Raw genomic sequence first — 23,061 nt, forward strand, 5'->3', positions numbered from 1 at the left:
TTTTGTAAATACGTTATTTTTTTTTTCATTCACAAAATGGCTAATAATGGCTAATAAAAAAGTCAGAAGCTTTCAAACTTATTAGGCAATGCCAGTGGACACCCTTAACCACTTAGTGAGATGCATTCTTTTGAATACAGATGTTTAAGGTGTCTTAGAACATATTTGGACATGCCAGACTTGTAAAGGCAAAGAGACAACATGTATTGTAGCCAATTAAAGGAGACAGCAGCAAACAACAACAACAAAAACGGTGAGGGAGACTCTAAAACATTGCAGACAACCAAGAAAAGGGGCTTAAAGTCGAAAATACTGCAGTTGCCCTTTAATGTATACTGTGCACTGAAGAAACAATGTTGTCATCACCTGTGGCAGGCTGATGCCCATGAAAGGTAGGTCACATACAATTTGCTAGAGTGAAACTGTGCAGTGGTTGAAATTCTTGGACTTTCTCTCTTCATATGATATGAAGTCCTCGTTATATCAGTCAAGCAACTGATATGATATTGTGCCAATGCCCGTTTTCCAGACTATTTCTAGTCCTCCTGGCAGGCAGTTCCTATTTCATTACAACCAAACCCATGGAAAGCCCCAGTAGGCGGGCTTTAGTGATTGGCAAGGCCATTGGCCATCCCACATACAAAACGTCTTTTCATTCACCAATGAAGAAGCACGGAACGTTCGGAAATGTCAGCGTAGCATGGCTCTGCAGCTCGTCTTGTAAATAAACTGATATTGGCACTGAATTATTTACCAAACTCCTATCTTGTATTCAGTTGTGAGCTGCAAGTGGCACGTTCATCTAATGAGACGTCGGTAGTCACAAAGCTGTCCAGTAATAGCATCTAGTGTTATAGTAACTGACGGTGGGGAAACGGTTGAATTTTCCAGATACTTTGTGTACAGTAGGCTGGGTGAAGTGCTAGCTGGTAGAACTGAATCAGCGCTGGCGAGGGCATTTGACAGAAGCAAGCAAGCAAATCTACAGCATACTAGTGGAATACTTTTCGTGGTCTCTTGTGAGATGTCATCCTAAACAGACAGGTAAGTTCTTAAGAGTAATACATGAACCCAGCTGTAACATGGTTAAGTTGGACATGCTACAGGCCAATGTTGAGCAACTGATGAGACATTTATCACACCACAAATGTTAACAATGTTAGCCGGTTTCCGTAGCTGGATAGCTAACCTCCACATAACGGTGGATATGTCCTAACGAGGCAAAGAAACGACACCCAGCTGCATTCCTCGAGGTCTAATAACACCTTGCCCTGTAACTAGTACAGTTACAACATATGGTCAATTACTCTTTGACGATATATTGCAGTCACAGAGTAGGATATAGAATCGAATTGTTATTCCAAACTAGCCAAAGGAGGAGGATGCTACGGTGACAAGTTGCCCCAGTGAGCTACCTATGCTAGCTAGGCACTGCGTTAGCTGTAGGTCGCCAACCGGCTAGTTAGCTGGCTGATGTTTTGAAGGCCTGTCAGCGGTGACATGTGAGTTTCCTTGCAAAAATGTGGTACGAGTTGATGGAGCTGGAGTGACTCGCAATCACGATTTACGATAGAGGATTGAATCATTTAACTGATAGGCATGATGTCACCCCATTTGCGCATATTAAGGAGTTGTAATATCAGGCTATGCAGCATGCAAAAAGAACATGTTTATGTCAACATGGAATGTTGCAGGGAAGTAGCGGACGATAGCTCAGTTCACATCATGATGATGTTCCACTCTCCATGTTGGCTCATTGACTTGAATCGACAATTATTCACAGTGTAATGATGACAAGCCTTGAAAACAAGCGTTTGTATTCAGACCTCCATTATGTGTTGACGTACCATCATATTCATAGCGATATGTCGTTTTAAGCTTCATTGATATTTTAAGCTTCATTGACAATTTAAGAATCGCAGATGAGCGTTCCCCCTTTCGCCGTTTGTATGAACAGCTGAGTTTGAGTGTAACTAACTGGAATGATAATCCACTGAGCTTTTCTGCTCAGCTGGCCACAGCCAGCTATCCTCGGTTATGACCAAAGGGTCAGTACTCAGTGACTGTAGAAAAGGGAAGCATGCTGAGATTACATCATGTCTTTTTTTGTCTTTGTGATGCTTCACACCAATGATAAAAAATGACACAGATTTCAGCTTCTCATTTGGTAAAGGTATGCTTGCTGTTTGGTCCTCTCTACTTGTTTGATTGCTCATGTCTGACTGTGAATTCCCCCTAGTGTCTTTCATCCATTTCATCTGACTGAATTTGCTCACCCAGGGAAATATGTCTGACTCAGACTTGGCGTGTATGTCTGTCTGTGTGAATGTTTCATCTTTGTGTACACAAGCTAAATTCTGAGTGTGTGATGCATATATGAAAATGGAAAGCACTGCACTCAGATTGACCATTTAGGAATGTAAATTGAAAGGTGAAACGTGTTTGCGTATGTGTGGTATACTGACTAGGCCTACTAGCAATAAACATTAAGTTAGGCCCTGTGTCCTTGGCACAATGCTCATTTGCCATTACTTTTAGGGTGGGGTGATGTCTAGTTATATTTTTATTTGGCCCACTTGTTGAACATCAAGGTATGGGTGGTTGACGTGACGCCTTGTTTTTTCGTAACATTGGTCTCTGTTTGTTTCTCCCCTCATTGTAGTCAATCATGCAAGTGTGCAGATGAAGAAGGGAAACATGAACGGAGCCCTTGTCACTGAGCCTTTGATCGCCTTGCAACTGTAACACAACCCCCCCACCCGACCCCCACCCCCACCCCCGCCACCACCTCTCGTACTGTCGTGCCCCCTCGCCTTGCCTCGATCCCCTGCGTGCTATGCCCCATCCGGCCCGTCACCACCAGCCTCACCCTCAGCCATGAGTTCGGCCCTGTGGAGCCAGGAGAAGCCGGGGGGAGCCAGCGGCGGCGGTGGCGGCGGGGGTGGCGGCTGCTTCCGGGAGGACTGGCGCTTCTACATGGTGGTGACGGAGTGCGTGGTGGAGAAGCCGCCGCAGAAGACCCTGCGCATCCCGCGCGGCAGCCTGGGCCAGGCCTGCCAGGAGCGCAACAGCCTGGGACGCACGCTGCCGCCTGCCAAGGGCAAGCGGAGCCTGCGCCTCCTGGACCAGGCCAACGTGGTGCTGGGCCTGGACGAGCGCGACGTGCTGGAGCTGGAGGAGAAGCTGGCCGAGCTGCTGTTCCCCATCACCAACTGCGAGGAGCGCTACAGCCTGCTGTGCAACGAGCCGCGGCTGGAGCGCGCGCGCCACATCGACTGCGGCTCCAAGGTGCGCGTGCAGCTGCGCTCCGGCGACGAGCCGCTGCCGGGCGTGGTGCGCTTCAAGGGGTCGCTGCTGCCCGACCGGGCCCTCTCCGGCATCTGGTTCGGCGTCGAGTTACTGGTGAGCGAGCATGTGTGTGAGGGAGGGAGAGATCCTATTGTTTTAGCCCTTTTATGCAGAACCTCTATTGTAAAGCTTGTTGGTTTTTTAAAATGTACTTTTATGGGCTTTTAGGGCTTTTATTGACAAATACAGTGAAGAGCGACAGGAAATTAGTGAGGAGAGAGAGACGGGGGTAGGGTTGGGAAATGATGCTGGACTCGGACCTGGGTGCTGGTGAGCAAGCACGAGTGTGTGAGGGAGAGATACCTATTGTGTTAAAGTCCAAAAGAAGTGTAAGGGATGCATGCACATCCAGTAAAACAGACAGGTGCTCAATCAAATAAGAACATGTAGCAAAAGAAGGAAAGTTCGCACACTGTTGCCGCTCACCAATTTATTCAACACAAGGTTTGTAAATTGGTGAGCAGCAACCGTGTGTGCAGACTTTCCTTCTTTTGCTACCACCGACCTCTATCTTCGATACTGTATCATTGTGGCAGTCATGGGTAAGCGGTTACGGCGTCAGACTTGTATCCCAAAGGTTGCCGGTTCAACTCCTGACCCGCCAGGTTGGTGGGGGGAGTAATTAACCAGTGGTCTCCGCCATCCTCCTCCATGACTGAGGTACCCTGAGCATGGTATCGCCCCGCCACATTGCTCCCTTGGGGCGCCATTGGGGGGCTGCCCTCTTGCATGGGTGAGGCATACATGCATTTTCGTTGTGTGCAGTGTGCAGTGTGCACTTGTGTGCTGTGGAGTGCTGTGTCACAATGACAATCGGAGTTGGAGTTTCCCAGTTGGGCTCTCACGTGACTTGTTTGCTACACATCCTATTGTGTTAACTCTTTCATGCAGAGGCGCTATTGTAAAGCTTGTTGTTTTTATGCTAATGGATTACACCACACTCATGATTAAAAGGTGCCAAACATAAACAAAGACTGTGAAAATTGAAAGAAAAATGCCTGCCACGCTTTACATCCTTCTTGTTATTTTATGTGCCAAGCTTTCGGTCAAAGACCTTCCTAAATGGACAAAAAGGATTTAAGTGTGCAGACATTTTTCTTTGAATTTTCACAAAAATGGTAATGACCATGTCTTTATCTGTTATTTATGCAATAACAATAACAATGTGCAGTATGATGTAGGTAAGCTTTTTCAGCAAACAGTGAGCGGCATTGAATTTCTGTTGAGAGAGAGAGAGAGATTGTTGACTTCATTTTAAAACGACGCAAGGCTGGCTTGAGTGCCAAGAGGACCACAAGTGACATCAAGAGCAGAGTGCACACTTTTTTAGGCCTGGGCCTAGACAATACAAGGCGGGTTGAATTGCAGGGGATAGCGCAGGTGATGACTGGACTGGAGTAGAGAGAACACAAACACACACATGCACTGGGCCGCTGACCTGGGCCCGGGACAAAATCATCTGAAAGGACCCCCCCACCCATTTCATACAATGTTATGAGGACCCAAATCTGGGCCCCTCCTCTCCCTAGGCCCGGGTCAACTGACACCTTTGTCCCCCTGTTGTCTTCCCTGCACTTGCACTGTAGCCTATCTTGTTCGCGTTTGCTGTAACCACAACAAAAACACTGTAAACTCTGAAACCTAGCATGCTGTTTTTTCCTTCTGTGGCCGCTTTTTCTTTTGTATTTTCGTATGGTCAGGACTTTGTTGCTGAGACTATGCACACTATGATCAAATCGAGAGTAAAGATGCTTTACAGTACGTCAACATAATGATAAGAATCTGATAAGAATCCAAGAGACAATTCGAATAGCAAGCAGCCTGGACAAGATGCCAATCACAGGTTTCAGTATGAGTTGTGAATATAAAAAGGAAAGGGTGGCTTGCTGTTGATGCAATTTCAAGGGATTCCCCTGCACTGTACAAGATGTTATGCTCATATGATAAGTTCCTTTTATTGTTTTAATAACTCTCTTCTCATGTTATTAAGCATGTGTGTTTGCGAAAGACACGGAGATACCCGTGTTTCCAGCTGCTCACCTCACCAACGGCCCAGGTGAAGAACCTTAGTTGATATAATGTAAAACTGTACCAAACATGTTCCGTCAACCTTCATGAATGTATGAAGCCTAGAACCTTGCACGGTTCTAATGTAAAAGTGGCTAAAGTAACATCTATAGTTCAGCTCCATGGGGGCCGCTGGGGGGGGGAGTGGTACAGATTCTAAGGGCCCAAGCACTGATAGGAGCCCTTAAGGGGAAACAAGCACTGAGAGGGGTCCTTAAGGAGGCCCAAAATTCGAATCTTTCATGGGGCCCAATATTTCTGGCAGCGCCCCTGTTCAGCTCCATTGTCAGTTTTACCGGTTGGAATACCTGCTGTGGGTATTTCAAGTGGTTCAGTCTTGGTTGTTGGACTCTTGATTCTCTCCTGAGGAGGCGAGTGAGGTGGTGGTCAGAGAAGTGTGAGCGAGCTAGAGATGTTCATGAGAGTAAGAGTATGCACATCCCACCTCTGAGGCCAGGTGCAGGACAAAGGCGTACCCTATCCTACAGTGGACAGAGTAGAAGTCTGCACAGTGCACACTGTAGCTCCATACCTACATATGGCTTCAATAAACCTTCAAAGTGGAGCTACAGTGTGTGCACACTTCTACTCTTTCCACAGTGAGCTAGAGATAGATGAGGGGAATGTTGTATACCAGGGAGAAAGAGAGAGACACACAATGCTGTGTTTTCTTCCTGCTGCCCCACTGTATGTCTGTATCCATGTGAGTGAGAGAGGGGCCGACAGCACACACACATTACTGTAAACTAAAGGCCACCCCTACTACTACCCCTACCACCCCGTTAGCCATCAACACCCGCTTTTGTTCTGCTCAGCATAGCATGAGGCTCTAATGAAGTCAGCTCCATGGCCACAGTGCAGCACGCCTGCCTGGCCATCTCGTTGGGTACAGTCAGGGAAGCTGACAAGGAGAGACAAATGGGACAGTTGTCCTGGGCCGAGAGAGAGAGAGAGAGAGAGAGAGAGAGAGAGAGAGAGAGAGAGAGAGAGAGAGAGAGAGAGAGAGAGAGAGAGAGAGAGAGAGAGAGAGAGAGAGAGAGAGAGAACGAACTGGGTCCTCATTACATTGTACGTACTGTATGTATTGGGTGGGGGGCTCTTTCAGAAAACTTTGTCTTGGGCCCAGTCAAAGCTGTCAGCAGGCCCTGTGTACAGCACCATAGCCACAGGACTGTGCGGCTGCCTGGCCATCTCGTTGGGTCCTGCTTGCTGCACACACCCACACGTGTCTCATCAGGAATGTCTATAGCCTCATACGACTTAGATTTTTGTCGATCGATGTAGACAAAGCACGTGAGGGAGAACTTGTTGTCACGATGTGGGTGTTATTAAAACAGCGCATTTAAAGTCGGCCACAAATATGAACGAGACGATGAGCTCGCACCAGCTTGCTCTACTAATACACCACGCGTGAGGAGTGGGGGGACAGGCAGTGAGGAGGAGCTGAAGTGGGGACCTGTGCAAACTTGTGTAGGGGTGTGAGACAAGACTCATATACACACGTGAGTGAGTTGTTGACCAACCAGTTCATGGGCGCGTGACCTCTGAGGCGGTCTGCAGGCGAGCGTTGAAGGGGATAAGCAACTGCAGAGGTTGCAAGATCTGACTGCAGTTGCATTCATCCCGCCATAGTTTGACACCATGTGACATGTCACCTCGTCGACGCAACATCACCGAAATTTTGAAGTTTGACAGGAAATCTAACCGTCATGCAACTTTTTGAGCCAGAATGCATTGCTGTCTAAATGCGCATACCGCCATTGCGGTATCTCGATTAAGCTTAATGATGCATGTATGCTGCCCGACTGCCGTAGCGTGGTGTACCTAGCCCGCCGCTTTGGGAAAACATTTGGACTATAACGACGTCTCCGTGTGTGTATAACTATACACAAGTCAATGGCTTCTTCAGCTAAGTTACGAGAAGCTTCTATTAACATGTAACATGTTGCAGGAACTCGGCTTAGGAAAAAGGGGTGTTTTTTATGGCCACAGAAGGTGTGAGCTCTGAGCAGGTCATGCATAACTGCATTGTGATACTTTACTTCACTTCCTTTGACTAGACGAATACAGTGACAGAATTCTACCTTGAAAAGTCAACAGGTTGTCATCACTGGTTCTTTCATTGTGTGATGTTTTGGTACTGTAAACCATTTAACATGCATAGGCCATAGGATTAATTCATCACAATTAGGTCAAAATGTAAGGCAAAATGCATTGTTAATTGAATATACTTCTAATGCAGTTTTATTACAGGAGTTTAGTAGTAACCCAGTAACATGTTGGGAATATCAACCTGCCATCAAACAACCCTGATAATGATATTACGGTAATTTAGCACATTTTTTTGAAAGAGCATTAAGGGTGGTTCATTTGACTGTTTATAGATAGCATTAGGGCTGGGAATCGATCCAAATTTCCTGGATCGATTTGATTCCGATCCAGAAGGTTGCGATCTGATTCGATCCACGATCCGATTCGATTCAATTCGATATTGATCTTTTGTATTGCTGCCTTGTCACATTAACCCATTTATGCCTAGAAATCTAAGACCAACTATAAAAACCTAAATATATCAACCTTTGATGCCCACACAAATATGAAATACGTTGGTATGTGAGAAATAAGTGGGAAACTGTGGAAGAGAGCTACAGGATGTGGTTGAGAAAATAGCAGCTATAATGGTCCATAAAAGATTGATCCACAAATTGTGAATCGATATTGCCCTTTTCGAACGAGAATCGATATTGGATCGCGATTCGATCTTTTGAACCCAGCCCTAGATAGCATAGATTGAGACAGTTTTAGTGTGGCTGAAAAGGGACATCACTAATTGACCAGAAAAAGGTTGTTGAGTCTGCTAGGGTAGGCATGGTGTCTCCCATGGTCACAGTAGAAACGGGAGAGGCTGATGGAGATGATTGGGTGGCCGACTGTTCCTGTTGACATCCTCACCGCTGTGCATTGACGGTTCTACCCATTATGGGTCCCTAGGCAAAGTATGGACATGGGGCCTTCTTGAATTATCTTTCCTGGTATTTACCATGGAGAGGCTGACTGTTGTGGACCCCCATACAGAGTGCAGGTTTGGTGGGGCCCTAGGCAAATACCTACTCTGCCTATTGGTAAAGCTGGCTCTGCTGCTGTGTGACATGATGGTACACCCGACTCACGCAGTCGAAAGGAAAGGCACCAATATAGCCTCCATCCATTCCGCAGTCTGTTTTAAATATAGCAGCCGACAACAATTGAAAATGGTCTGAAGGCACTTTATAGGGAGCAGAGAACTCCAGCTCCTCCAGACTAAGCACTGCAGTGACAATGGAAAGGGGGGGAAAGGATAGAAGGGGGGGGTGGATCTCTTTAACGGTACCCGTCTCAGAACGGATATAGACTAGGTAGTAGGCAGGGGTGTGAGGTCCATGGGGTGGGGGTGGGGGTTGGGGGAGGGGGGTTGTAGCTTCTGTTTGGGGCTTACTGTGCAGAGAGGGAAAAAACAGGAGATGGGGTGGGGGGTGGAGAAGCGGAGGAAATTCACATCTAAACACTGCCTTCCAGGAAAGAAGCGCTCCTCAATGTGTGCTCGCTTCTAACATCATCCCCCTTTAAGTAGTCTGCTTTTTATGAATGTGAGAGAGGGTGTCTCTTGTACCTGTATGAATCACACCGAGCGTTTCTCAGACAGAAGTTGAATTGTTAGGTGTGAGATTTCTCCTCTGAGTTTTTTTTTTTTTTTGCAAAGAGGGGCTCAGTGCGTCCTGTGCCTTTGATGTACTGTAGTCTGTCTCGAATGTGCGTCGTAAGCACGTCCCAGCCACTGCTCATAATTGGGAGAAGGTGCTGATGACAGCAATGCGCACTAGGCTAAGGCCTACACTTTGAAAACAAACCCTCCCCTCCATCCCTTCCTTCCTCCCTCCTCCCTCTCTTACCCTGCCTTCCTTCCCTTCTACCGCTATGCTCATTATTCAGACTGCTTTGGAAGCTGTCTCAATTCGCCTTATTAAGACTTACGTCTGAGAATGTTGGCATGGCTCCCAACAGAACACGATGAAATGTGTAGACTATAGAGCATCATTTTTGTTTGTTTTTGGGTAGAGTTTTTTTGTGTGTGTGCACTATAAATGTAACAAGTACAGCTTTGTTGTGCCTTGTGGAGTGAAGAGGCATCGCGGGTGGGTAGGTGGGTAGGGGTGGGGGTGTCTTAATGCTCTTGGCATTTTGTACAAAATAAATAAATACTCAGTTTACTTAACTTGCAGTGTGATTTCCCCACACCTATTGCCAACAAACTAAGCTGCTAATCTACCGGTATCTAACTGAGGTTATCCTGTGCTATTTTGCTACTCGGGACTCGAACCCGCGACCTACCAGTCAACACTCATGTTCAGGCACAGCATGATACCACTGAGAGAAATCTCCAGACCGATAGCTCAGTGCTACCGATACTGTATGAGGCATCTGGAGGGAGGCTTATTAACATTCAACGTACGTCTTGTTCCGTTACACTGGTAAATGGTAAATGGACTGCATTTATATAGCGCTTTTCCACTCCTTAGAGTGTCCCTTGAAATTCAAATGTTATGTTTTGCGTCCTTGTTTTGCCCCCAGGAGGAGGGCCGCGGCCAGGGCTTCACGGAGGGCTCGTACCAGGGCCAGCAGCTGTTCCGCTGCGAGGATGAGTGCGGCGTGTTCGTGGCGGTGGACAAGCTGGAGCTGTGGGAGGACGAGGAGGACGAGCTGGGCGAGCTGGAGGTGGAGGCGGTCACCCTGGTGGACGGCAGCGATCACGACTTCCCGCCGCTGGAGATCAACTCGCGCGTGGTGGTGCAGACCCGCGAGGGCCCCGAGCGCGGCACCATCATCTTCTACGACCTGCTGCCCGGCAATGAGAGCCTCGGATACTACGTGGGCGTCGACATGGTAAGTAAAGGGGCGGGGGCGCTGCTATAGAGGGCTTGGCTTGGAGCGTCCTGAAATGCTGTGGTAGCATAAATAGCATTGAAATGGCCGGGGTTAGTGGGCATGGAAATAAGGTGTATATAGAGGGCATGGTTTGAAAGCGTTACTTTCTCAAAGCTGTAATGGCTGCTACGTGAGTTTGGACATGGTAAGTGGCACTGCTAGACAGGGCATGCATTGAAGCGTTACTTTCCCTAATGGACGGTTCAGGCGAACAGAGAACCGTGCCGCGTTCTGGGCGTTCAGGAACCGGACGTTTGTTTTTGGATGTGAAACTATTTTTTTCCTTCAATGCCCTTTATTGCCTCTTGCATTGACCCAGATGTCTCCTGATTCATAGATATGTTGTTGTTCAATACATCTTTTTTATTTTTGAAAAAGGAAACATTCAACATTGATGATGTACCAGATTTTTATATAATGAATGAGGTTTTTATATGCTCTGTTGCTTTTGATGTGAAGAAAACATCTTCCTAAGGAGCAGGTAGTTGTTACACATGTCTCTCAACATAATTAAAAAAAACTGTTTGCACATCCCTATTCAATGGTATAAATAAGTCCTCTTATATCCGGCAGTAAGCCTGGCTCAGGAGAATTGCAGGCAGTGGCTTCAGCAGAGGCAATGTTTTCCCTATTCAAGACCAGATACTGGTTCTGGAGTAAACCAGGTTAAATTAAGAGGTAAATCATCTAATAGAAGAGCCTGGCGTCCTCTTAAAAAATGAGATGATTTACCTCTTACCTTCACCTGGTTTACTTCTGAACCAGCTTCTTAGTATAGGCCCTCTGAGCGTAGAGCTGGAACAGTTTGCCACCAACTCTAGTCATGCTCTAGTCTGAGTGCACTTGATGCTGCTAATTGATGATCTGAATGCTTCACTCACCAGTGAGGGTTGTTGGTGTTGTTTAGTAACAGATGTCAGGTACAACCAAAGCTACGTTTTAATAAATAAATGAATATTTGGTAATTTGTGTATAAACAATTCACATGCTTTCCAGATAATTCAGTAAAAACAAAAAGTAATTTAATTCATATAGTAGTGGGATTATAGCCTGGTTCCTACCAGACCTCTGTGTGTGTGTAGCTCTGGAGCTTCTGGGTGGAGCTCCAAAACACACGGAGGTCTGGGACAGACTGTAGCAGAATTCCATTACTCCATGAAAAAATACACTGTGCATGTATTGCTTCAATATCAATGGCAGCTTGCATTGACTCACAGGACATTTTATAGACTATATTGACACTTTAGCGTTCAACAGAAAACGTTTTTGAAAGAATTTGTTGATATTGGAGCAATAAATGCTCTGATTATTTTTTGACTGGAGAAATGGAATCCTGCTACATATTCTTCCAGACCTAGTAGTGGAGCTCACGAAGCTGGGCGGAACTACAGGTCGGGCAAGAGCCAGGCAAGTGGAATTAGCCATTGTTACATCCTTGTTTCTACTGGTGTTGTGATCAAATCCCCTGGTTTCCAATTAATAAAACTACATTTAGGAAATCTACTGCTCCAATATTTTGTTTGCAGTACAAACTTGCCTGGCTGGACATTATGCCAATTTTGAAGGTACAATCAGACCCAGGGTGGTGCTGACTGAGCAAGACAAAGCACGATGGTTTCCCTGATTCTACTACCAGTTTGACTGCATAACTGATTAAAATCTGTCTCTGGTTAACAACATGTCTTGCATACAACATAGGGGTAATGCCACACCCTTCTGTTTTGTCATCCAGTGCATCGTTAGTCCCTATGTTTTGCACTTTGCACAAGAAGAAGTGAATTGCAAAGATAATCTTGTATATGTCTATTTAATCCAGGTCACTTGTATCACAGCCAAACCATCACCACACCACATAGTTGGCATTGTAAATTGAGTAATGACATCAGTGACCCCGGCCATGCCTCAAGTGGTTAAGCCAATGAACTTTTACGTCGGGGACCCCGGTTCGAATCCAGCACGAGGTCATATCCCGAAATGCAATAACATCAGCAATGCAATGACATTAGTTTCAGGGAGAAGATTAAATGTGGTCAGACATGGCTGATCATCACGATTGGCGTCATTTCTACAGTGATCAGCTATCATGCTAGTGTAATAACCATACTGTCTTATGTCCATGTATGAGTACTGTCTATGTCTATACTGTCTATGTCCTCACCTAGATTAGTCTATGTCTGCATGGGAAAGCAAGAAACGTAATTTCAAATTCTTTGTATGACCAGTGCATGTAAAGAAATTGACAATAAAACCAACTTGAACTTGAACTTGAACTTGAACTTGAACCATTATCTTCTTAAAGGGGCATTGCAGCTGTTGGCCGTGGTAGAGACAGTGCAGCTATTGGTGGTTGGGATGGCAGGCACTGTGTTGCTAAGACTTGTAGTTGAGATAGGACCAGAGCATCAAAAATTCTCAATATGTTAAGCCTCATTCACACACACCGCTGCTAGTTACTCGCTCAGCGAATTAAGTCAATAGAATGTCTATGTGTTCCAGCGAGACGAGGAGGTGAGTAGGCGAGTAGTGTACAAGTGATGCGATGTTGGCGGATCCCGAGTTGAAAATATTTTAGCTTTGAGCGAGGCGAGTAAGCGAGTAACCAATTGGAATGCAGAGTTCGGTACTTCTCACTTTTGCATTGGCAGTTAACCCATTTTAGCCTGGAGGGACATTTACGCTGAGATGTTTTTATAAAGAATGTGGGTATGTTAGAGCTGAATGATACATTCTAATGCAAAATGAGGGTCCTAGCGACTTACTTACAGCTATTTACAGGGTATTGGTTACAGTCCCTGGGGCAATGTGGGGTTAGGCGTCTTGCTCAAGGACACCTCTTCTACAGCCATGGATGGAGATGCTGGTAGGGGTGGGATTTGAACCTGCAGCCCTCTGATCTTAAGTCCTGCGCTCCAACCATTGAGCCATGGCTCCCCCTGATGCAACAAAGTGGGATCAATTTCCGTTCTCATAAATGGGCATGATTTTTACCCCCAATGAACTCCATTCACTCTGAACCCTGGCTAGTCTCCTAAAGGGGCATGGCAGGCAGGCAGCTCATAAACACTGCAGCTTAGAAAGAACCTTACGTCATATTGATTCCGTAAGAAACTCCTTATGAACCGCCTCCTCCTTCTCAATCAGTCGTCTCTGGTGTTACTACTGTGTAGTAGCTTAGGTAGGGGCAGGGGCCACGGTAGAGGAAGCAGTGCAGCGGTTGGTTGTGGTAGGGAAAAGGGGGCAGGGCCTAAATGGTACTGGTGGCGGCAGCTCAGCCCACACTCTGCTGCCGGGACAATGTGCAGTCACGCGGGGTGTGAGGTACAGGCAGGGTGCTGGGCGGCCAATGCTGTGGCAGCCGTCCAGCATCTACAGAGAGCGAGAGAGGGAGGGAGGGAGAGAGAGACTGATTGTTTCAGCAACAGAGAGAAATAGAAATAGAGAGAGAGGGAGAGGGAGTGAGAGAGAGAGAGACCAAGCCCATGCCCTTTTCGCCCATCATTCCCCTCAAGAAACATTCCCTCACTGACAGCCAGTGCTCTGCTCTTGCTCTGCTGTGCTCTCTCCGTAAGAATCGCCTCCGTCACTACTTACTGCCCTAATTGATCACTCCTTAGTGCAGAGCCAGGACAGCAGAGGCAGCAGTATTGTCACCTCACCGCTGTGCCTGTGCCTGGGCTGGCTGGCTCTTGCTCCAGCTCGAGTAAAGGAACATTGAGAGAGGAGGAAAAAGGTGGGGCTGAGCTGAGCTGAGCCGGCTGGACTGGGTGGCCCCAGGGGGACCGCGAGGCAGGGGCGAATGTGACTGTGACAGTGACAGGCGAGGGCTTTGAGACATGAGGACCCCTGGCCGTGGCCGCCGCTGCTGTCGCTCCAACACTAACGGGCTGCCGTCTGCCACTCCTCCTCCTCTTCCTCTCCCTCCTCCTCTTCCTCTTCCTCCAGGACAATCCTATCGGGGACTGGGACGGCATCTTTGACGGGAAGCTGCTGTGTAGCTTCGCCAGCCTCGAGCACACGCGCCTCGTGCCCGTCTGCGACGTGATGCCAGGTAAGGCCCACCACGCGCACACACACACACACACACACACACACACACACACACACACACACACACACACACACACACACACACACACACACACACACACAGAGCACGTGCTGCAGTTGTGTCATTGATTGTTGTGCGACTTTATAATCTTTTCTGATGTGTGTGTGTGTGTGTGTGTGTTTTGCATACATAGTCATGTTTACATCTGAACCTGGGTAGCAGTGGGTTAACCAGCAAGATCCAGGTGGTTAAAATTCCATGATGGTTGGGTCATTTTCCCACCAAGCCCAAGCGTACATAGTCTCCATAGAACAATGACACTTAATGCGTAATATGATTTACCAGAGGGAAAACTTTTTTTTTCCTTTTACACGGTGGTCAACGTGGTTGGAATTCCACAGTGACTGACTGGGCAGCAGCGGGAGCGCTCGCTTTCGGTGCGTGTGTCTGTCCGAGTGTCCGAACGCCGTCCATGCTAGCCGCTGCTGCTAGAACAGGGCCTCTGAACAGTGGCTCTTTTGTCCAACCCCTCCACCCCCTCACTCTGTAGGCTTGTTTTTCAGAGTCAAGTGCACTGAGAAGCCTCTCTCTGGCTCTCTCTGTCTGTCTATGCTCCATCTCAGTCGTCTTATTGATTTCTCAGCCTCGGCATGCTCCAGAATTTCCCACCGGTGCAGTGGGGATGGTTTTCCCTGAGCACTCCTGCAGTGTTTCATTGTGTTGTGTTGTGTTGTGTTGTGTTGTTGTGGTGCTCTGGTGGCTTTTCTGAGGGGCTTTAGAGCTGTTCCTGTAATAGTGAGACTTGTTCTGTGTTGTGTTGTGTTGTGTTGTGTTGATGTCGTGCTCTTGTGGGGTTTTTTTTAGGGCCGTTAGAGTTGTTCCTCTAATAGTGAGACTTGTTGACCATATTTAAGGAGGCATGTGTTACCTTTTAGTGTTTCCTGCAGAGCTGTTGTTGGTCAAGGTGGGTGGGGTCTAGCCAGGGCTTGACACTTGCACCTGCTAACTGCCCAAAAAACGGGTAAAACTTGGCCATGGCTAGCAACAATTTTAGTCTCACTAGCCATTTTTGCAAGCAACTTATTCTTGGGTATGACATGCATGTATCACAGTCGCATATATCCCGTTTTTTCATAGTAAGAAAATACTGACAACAATTTTGTGGCTAGTAAGTAGAAAGCCTGAATGGCTAGTGATTTTGGAAAACCACTAGCCACTGTGGATGGTGTGCAAAAAGTGGGCAAAAAGTTATTGTCACGCCAGTGTCAGACACATGATCTGACAATCTTAATTGGAAAGGTTATAATGTCCAGTTTCATGTGGAATACATTTTTAACTTCCCCCCCCCAAATTAATACCTTATACATTTTTCTAAAGCAGCTTAAGAAGTTAAGCTTGCAATACAAAATCGCTATCTTTTCAGAGGACCAAGTGAAGGGGGTACTGTAGGTGTTCACTGTCAAGGTGTCCGCCTTTATTATGAGGTGCTAGAGGAAACTCGGCCTACTGTGGTTTGGGTTGACCCTTTGTACAGTAGTGTGCCCAGCATTATGCTGCAGAATGCTAAGTAGAAAGTATGTCCCAATTCCTTAGATTATGTGAAGGGTTTAAGACTGACTAACTTCAAGGCGTTTTTTCCTTCTATGTTGTAATTCCTCTATTGTTTCTTGTTTCTCGTATTACATAATATTATAGAATGGTTTAGCAGCTTCAACATCAGTATATGTATGTTAGTTAGCTGTACATGTGCCCATTTTCTGTGTATACATGTTTTTGTTCTGTTTATAAACATGGTGTTGTGAGGAGGGGCAAGACACTGGCAGCCAACCATGTGAGCTAATTTTTTGATGGACAGCGGTTTCCAACAATCAGTGGTTGAGTTGTGCGCAGCCAGGTTCGAATTTAGAACCCATCTATAAAGTATAGTGTGTCTGGGGGGGCGGGGAGCGTGAATTTGTGTATGCCTTTATGCTTATGTTTTGATATTTGTTGTTGTGTTTCATATGATGATATTATGGTATTGTAAAGTTTTACTCCGGGATTTTTGACATAGGACCCTACTTCCTAGTTAGTCAGAGTCTCGTAGACATGTGGAGGTACTTTTTTGATATTCCAAGCAGTCCTTGTAATTCCAGAGGTCGCTGGTGCTAGTCTAGCGCAAGTGAACGACTTGTGGTAGTTTCTCACTAAAATAGTATTGCAAAGAATTACAAGGACTGCTTGGAATATAAAAAAAAGTATCTCCAAGTGTCCACAAGTATCAACTAGGAAATAGGGTCCTATGTCAAAAATCCCAGAGTATCGCTTTAAGGTTAACGCTGAAAACAAATACAGGCATACGGTAACTAACTATCCGTATCTGTAGGTGACTCACTCATAACACACATGTTGATCTGCATCGTTGTTTGTGTTTTATATGATGATATTATGTTATGTTACTTTATTTTAAGGTTAACGTTGGCCACAAATGCAGGCATACAATAACTATCTGCATCTGTAATGCCTCTTTTCCACTGCCGGTTTTCTGGTAGGCCTACAGCTCGACAAACTGTGACTCGGCCGACACTGTTTGCTTTTTCGAATAGGAACGATACAGCTCAATTGTAAAGCATAAAGTGGCGGCCGAGTCGTGCTGTGTCGAGCTGTAGGCCTACTAGAAAACCAGCAGTAAAAAAAGAGGAATAAGTGACTCACTCATAAGACACATGTTGATCTGCATGGTTGTTTGTGACTGCAGAGTACTCCATGCAGGACCAGAGGTCGTCCAAGCACAGCTTTGCCTCTCGGGGCAGCAGCAGTGACAAGTCCTCCTCTGGCCAGAGCAAACCAAAGAACAAAGGTAAGCACGCACACACGTACGCACACAGACACACAGACACACAGACACACAGACACACAGACACACAGACACACAGACACACAGACACACAGACACACAGACACACAGACACACAGACACACACACACACACAGACACAGACACAGACACAGACACACAGACACAGACACACACAGACACACACACACTGCACCCCACCTGCTGAAACCCATTTCAGTCTGATGTTGCATATAAGGTGTATTGACCTAGGCGCCTGGAGCGAGATCGATACTGCATTCAGGTTCTTGAGATTTGCGTTTTTTATTTGATATGTGGGTATGTTAGAGCTGAATGAATGCATTCTCATGGAAGATGAGGGTCTTATCAACTTATTTCAAGTTTTTATGTGCTTCGGAAACAGAGATATTTAGGTTTTTATAGGCTTAGCACACCTTTTCCCAAAAAGAGCTTAGGCATCCAGCAGATGTTTTTTGAGAGAGAGAGAGAGAGAATACAGGTTGCCCAGCCTATTGATATCACCGACTCACAGGGCATGTAAGAGTGTGAGCATGAGAGAGAGAGCGCCATGCGATTGCCATTGATGTGTTATTTGTGCAGTGAAGGCTTTAAAGTTCTAGTTTGTGGTGTGTGTGCTGATGTGCTGTCATACTATGTGGGCTGAGCTCCTGCCTAGATGTGGTGCTGATGATGAAAGACGCAGTTTGTTTTTCCAGGGCTGCGCTGTGCTGTGCATGGCTCAATGTGAACACACACACACACACACACACACACACACACACACACACACACACACACACACACACACACACACACACACACACACACACACACACACACACACACACAGTCTCTACAGCATTCTCCCTTTCCCTATCTCTCTCTCTCTTTCTCTCTCTCTCTCTCTCTCTCCCTCTCCTTTCTTCTCCGTCTCTCCGCCCATTCTGTCACTCCCTTTCTCTCTGGGTCGCCGGTGGCTTCTGTCGTCCTCTGCTCTTGCTATAAGTGCTGTTGTCATGGCAAACACTCTAGCCCGTCACAGGCCTGCGTGGACACTGGAGTGACGGCAGGCCATCTCAGGTCCCCTTGGGGAGAGACGGCTGCTTTGAGTCCACAAGGAGCACTAGATGTTCTCACAGGGTACAGTCCATTGTTCGAACTCCCGTCCTCGATCTGTGCTTGTGGCCTTGCGCTTTGTTGATGCCCCGCCTCAATAAGCCCCAAACGAGCAATAAAGTTTCCCCAATGTCAGCCTAGCCACAACACATTTTGGGGGACTTTTCCCCCATTCAATCAACACCTCAATTGCAATTGAGAAAATGAGCTGTGAATTTGCACCTTTGTGAGATATTGAATTAAACATCATCAGTCTTCAGTGACTTCTTGTGACATCATCACAAGACCATAAGCACAAGGGAGGATGGGAGATGGGATAATGGAAAGCACCCACAGAGCGGAACATACAGTATGCCATCAACCACTGCCATGCTGTAGTGGTGTTAGTAGGGAAATTATTGACTCGCTTTTCTGACTTAGTTTTGAAAGAGGAGTTACCTAAGACTAACACATCACTTATGTGTCTACAACATCAACGTGTATACAATGGTGTCTGTTGTAGACATGTTGCCCTAGTTGTAGATTTCTTCATGTGGGAGACTATCTTAGCCTTGTCTTTCTGTCAACACATACAATGTATGCTGTCAGCCTTTTGGCAAATGTTTTAATTTTATTTGTAAATAACTGCCAGGTCTCCAATCCATTGGATGCTTTATTTAAAGTGATACCGCACCATTTGTGGAAATCATCTTATTTTACACTTCCCCTTGAGATAAATATTTGAGTTTTATCTTTCTTTTGTACTTCCAACTGTTCTCTGAGCCTGGCAGCATAACTTCTACCTCAAAGCTATCATGTAGAGTAGTAGTAGAGTAGAGTAACTTTATTGATCCTCAAGGGGAAATTCAGGTGTCCAGTAGCTTACATAAATACACTAATACTAGGGAGGGGTGTTATTTGATGAAAATGTTCAGATTCAACTTTAGCCCAGATTTTCTAATGCTACCATGTCTTAGGAATACATTGATGTAAAAATTTTAAAAATCAAGCCCGAACCCCCCCCCCCCCCCCCTACCCCAGAAATTACTTTTGCACCTCAAAAACGCCTGTTTTTGTGCTGATCATCTACAGTTCCCAATGTTTTATGAGGTACAGATTGAAAATATGTCCATGCTGGATCATTTTATGGCATTTCATGTGGCATGCCATGCTGGAGGTGTACTTTGAGCAAAAAAAAAGTCAAATGTCAAGGTCATATTCAAGGTCAAAGGTCATCAATATGGCCTTAAATGCCTATTTTCTGCCATTTTTCCATGGTTCCCCATCTTTTATGGAGTGCAGAATAGAAATATGTTCATGCTGGGCTATTGAAGGGTATTTCTTGTACCATGCCATACTGGAAGTGAACAGCAAAATGTGTAGTGTCAGTCCTACTTAAGGTCAAAGGTCACGACAATGGTTTAAAATGCCTATTTTTGATGTTTCAGTGTAGAAAGTTAACTAAGGGCACTTAAATGGCTACTTATGTGGTATATCAATATTTTACACAATGCAATATCTTATTTCTAGGTTATATTGAGGGATAAAGTAATCAAAATTGCTTAAAAATCATGTGAACTGATCATGGAATATAGCCTCTTTGCACAGATGTGCCCACCTACATTCCATGATCAGTTCAGACCCAATCAGACTTTGCTGGAATGACTCAAATATATCATAACATTGATATGTGAGCCTTAGATAGGAGATGAAGACATAAGTTAGTCATTACAATTTTGAGGACAATAAGGTTAAAACATAGGCTCTGTGCAAAGGGGTAAACGCATTGTCTCTTCTATGTCACAATGATCAGTGTGGACTGTGGGTCACTTTTGTGATATCAGCCTCTCCAGTTAGGAAGCAACACTGTGAGTCCATTTGACTACTGTTGTGCAAATGTAACAAATAGTGGGTAGAAATGGTAAAGGTAATATAAACAAGCCCCAAAACAGAGTTATCCTGTGGGTGGTGGCACAGTCTATCCCTCTTTTTCCATCCTTTCTGGCTGTTTTTTGGTCACATGCATGTTTTCAATGTCCCACCCCTGGAGTTGGTGTCTATCACCCACTAAGAGCATGGACGAGATGCCAAGAGACATGCCGTTACACCAGGGGACGTATAGGAGACTAAGGACGGTTTTAAAACTTCGAAGCAGGATCTCCTTCCTTGGGACAGGTGGCACAGGGAAGCACTGCCAGAGCCCTGAAAAATGAGGTTTGCAGGGTACTGATGTGCATGTTTCTGCTCAACTGGTCAGAAATAGTCTTCATGAAGTCTGTTTGAGGGCCTGGTATCCACAAGTGAAGCCTATGCTTACAAAGAGGCAAAGAGCAATTTGCATGAACCAAAAGACATCAAGAAAGGCACATTTACCATTTGTTACATTGATGCTGTTGTTGTTAATTTTTCTTCACATGTGGAACTTCAGTTATGATGGAAGAGGGTATTGGCCCTGAATAATAAGCCCACATTACAATTTTCTAAGCATAGTAGCAACTGTAGATCTGATTTGAAATTGGTGCCATGCACATAAAGTTAACTGATTTATCGTTTTCACTTGGGTCATCCAACTTGCTTGACCTTTGTCTCTTAGGTCCCTTTTGTTCTTTACACCACATTATTGTGACACATTAGCAATATTTATGATTAGAAAAGTCAAGAGCTAGATCAACAGTGTGTTAATATTACAGGTTTATTCATTTTCACATTTGTTTTTTCATGGAAAACGGTTTGAAAATAGCACCCCCCATCAATATTTTGTAACATTTGACCTGTATTATGACCTTGAACCATTGTACTTGCATAGTTTAAAGACCTAAGATCATTAAATGGACCATTATGAACATAATCTATGTGTTGTACTGGGTCAGCAACCCAATGACAATTTTTTTCCTTAAAAATCGATATTTTGTAACCTTTGACCTTTATTATGACCTTGATGTTGTACTTGCATATTTCAAAGTACAACTGTGATGTGATATGCCACATGTAAGATCATAAAATTGCAAATATGGGAAATAATTAGTGCTTTGTACTGGAACAGCAGTTGAAAAACACGTAATTTCCCCTTAAAAATCGATATTTTGTAACCTTTGACCTCTATTATGACCTTGACATTGTACTTATATAGCTCAAAGTTCTATTATGATATAGCATCACACATCTTAGACTATTAAATGGGAAATCATGAACATACTTATGTGTAGTTCTGGGATAACAGTGGATAAACTGGCAAAATAGGCGAAAAACACATCTTCTTGGGTGGGAAAAGTAATTTCTGGGGTAGGGGGGGGTTTTTCGGAAGATTTTTTTCAAAAAAATTACACAGCAGTGTTTCAAACATGTGGTAGCATCAGGAAATCAGGGCTAATGTGGTATTGATATTTACAATGCGTTGGGATAGACAGTGTGCAAAAAAACATACTCTGTCAGTTGAGGTAGACAAGCTTAACATGACCAGGAAAGAGTGTTGACAGATACATCTATGATATAGTATAGTGATGTAGAAGTAGGAGAAATAAGTATGTAGTGTGCAGGTATAATGGAATTATATGGTACCAGCTAGCAGCACGCTGGTACCAAAGGATTCGATGATAACTGCTAGCCTGGAACTAGACGTATACCATCACCAGACTAAAAGAATGGCTGGAAATATAGGAGAAAGATAAAATATACATATAAAGAAAGATTTTTTTTTTTTAACTCAGGGGAGGTGTACAGTGAGCTTATTTCCAAAATTAGTGCAGTATCGCTTTAAATACATGGGCTTGTGGGTGCTGTAGGCTGTTTATAGCACAATATCATAGTAGTAGGCTTGCATTATGTCTATGTATCCAATGTATATCTACCATCTTATTATAGGTTTACTGTTAAATTGTACTTAAACCATTTTAAATAATTTATGGCATTAATAATAACGTTTCTCATATGCATATTTTTTTTTTCACTGACCCCTAGGCTTGCCTTTAAGAACCTAATTTTTACCTTCACCAATGGCTCACTTTTGTACTTGTGTTTTCTTTTCTTTCTTTTTTTTGCCTTGTCGGTCTGTGTGTTTTTAATTAATGCTGAAACTGAAACTGAAACTGAGAGGAGAGGAGTGCTTGTGGCCTGTGGCCAGTGATTCCAGCCCTTTTGGTGTGTAATTGAATACCCACAACATGAGATGCTCACTGTCTTTCTATTGAACTATTGTGTCATTTTCCAGGATTAGGTCTGCAGTGTGGGAGTAGGAGCAAGTCTGAGTTTTATTACACTTTAAATGGCAGTTCAATTGATCACCCAGCCCAGTCCAAATCCAAAAGCACATGGTACATTGATGAAGGTAATATCTCATGTGACCAAACACACTGCTGTTTGGATGGAGGGTTATGCTGGAAGGGTTTTCAGGCATTAATTAATTAATAATAAAACATACATTTTTCTCTTAACACTCTTTTTTTAACTCCGTTACTAATTACCAGTTAATCCTCTTAATATGGAGTCTGAAAACTTAATGGACAGAGATGACCATGTCTGTAGCCAAGAAACCCTTCTACTGTGACCTTCTATCCAGAGCTAGTGCTTTATGTTCATTGGGCTCGTCATGATGATCACATGGTATAATAATACCCAATCATGTGTCTAGAAGGCTTTCACTAACGTGAAAATGACTATTCCCACCAACAAGTCAATTCACACCCAGCAAATGACATGTAGGGAGAGC

At 44.9% G+C, this 23,061-nt stretch overlaps 1 protein-coding gene across 2 annotated transcripts in view; it reads left to right on the top strand.

Moving 5' to 3' along the window:
• The first annotated feature begins 679 nt into the window (after nucleotides 1–679).
• Nucleotides 680–23,061, top strand: part of cylda (cylindromatosis (turban tumor syndrome), a) — a 41,755-nt gene continuing 19,373 nt past the window's right edge. Inside the window, exons 1-6 of one of the 2 annotated variants that reach the window (XM_063188749.1) lie at nucleotides 680–1,044; nucleotides 2,663–3,402; nucleotides 10,024–10,335; nucleotides 14,320–14,425; nucleotides 17,163–17,264; nucleotides 22,564–22,680. In XM_063188749.1, the coding sequence (XP_063044819.1) occupies nucleotides 2,878–3,402; nucleotides 10,024–10,335; nucleotides 14,320–14,425; nucleotides 17,163–17,264; nucleotides 22,564–22,680 (1,162 nt within the window). In that variant the 5' untranslated portion in view covers nucleotides 680–1,044; nucleotides 2,663–2,877. The remainder of the gene's footprint in view (nucleotides 1,045–2,662; nucleotides 3,403–10,023; nucleotides 10,336–14,319; nucleotides 14,426–17,162; nucleotides 17,265–22,563; nucleotides 22,681–23,061) is intronic. The other variant, XM_063188751.1, reaches the window with a different exon arrangement.

This window comes from Engraulis encrasicolus, chromosome 22 (genome assembly GCF_034702125.1).
Source record: "Engraulis encrasicolus isolate BLACKSEA-1 chromosome 22, IST_EnEncr_1.0, whole genome shotgun sequence".
Classification (NCBI taxonomy): domain Eukaryota; kingdom Metazoa; phylum Chordata; class Actinopteri; order Clupeiformes; family Engraulidae; genus Engraulis; species Engraulis encrasicolus.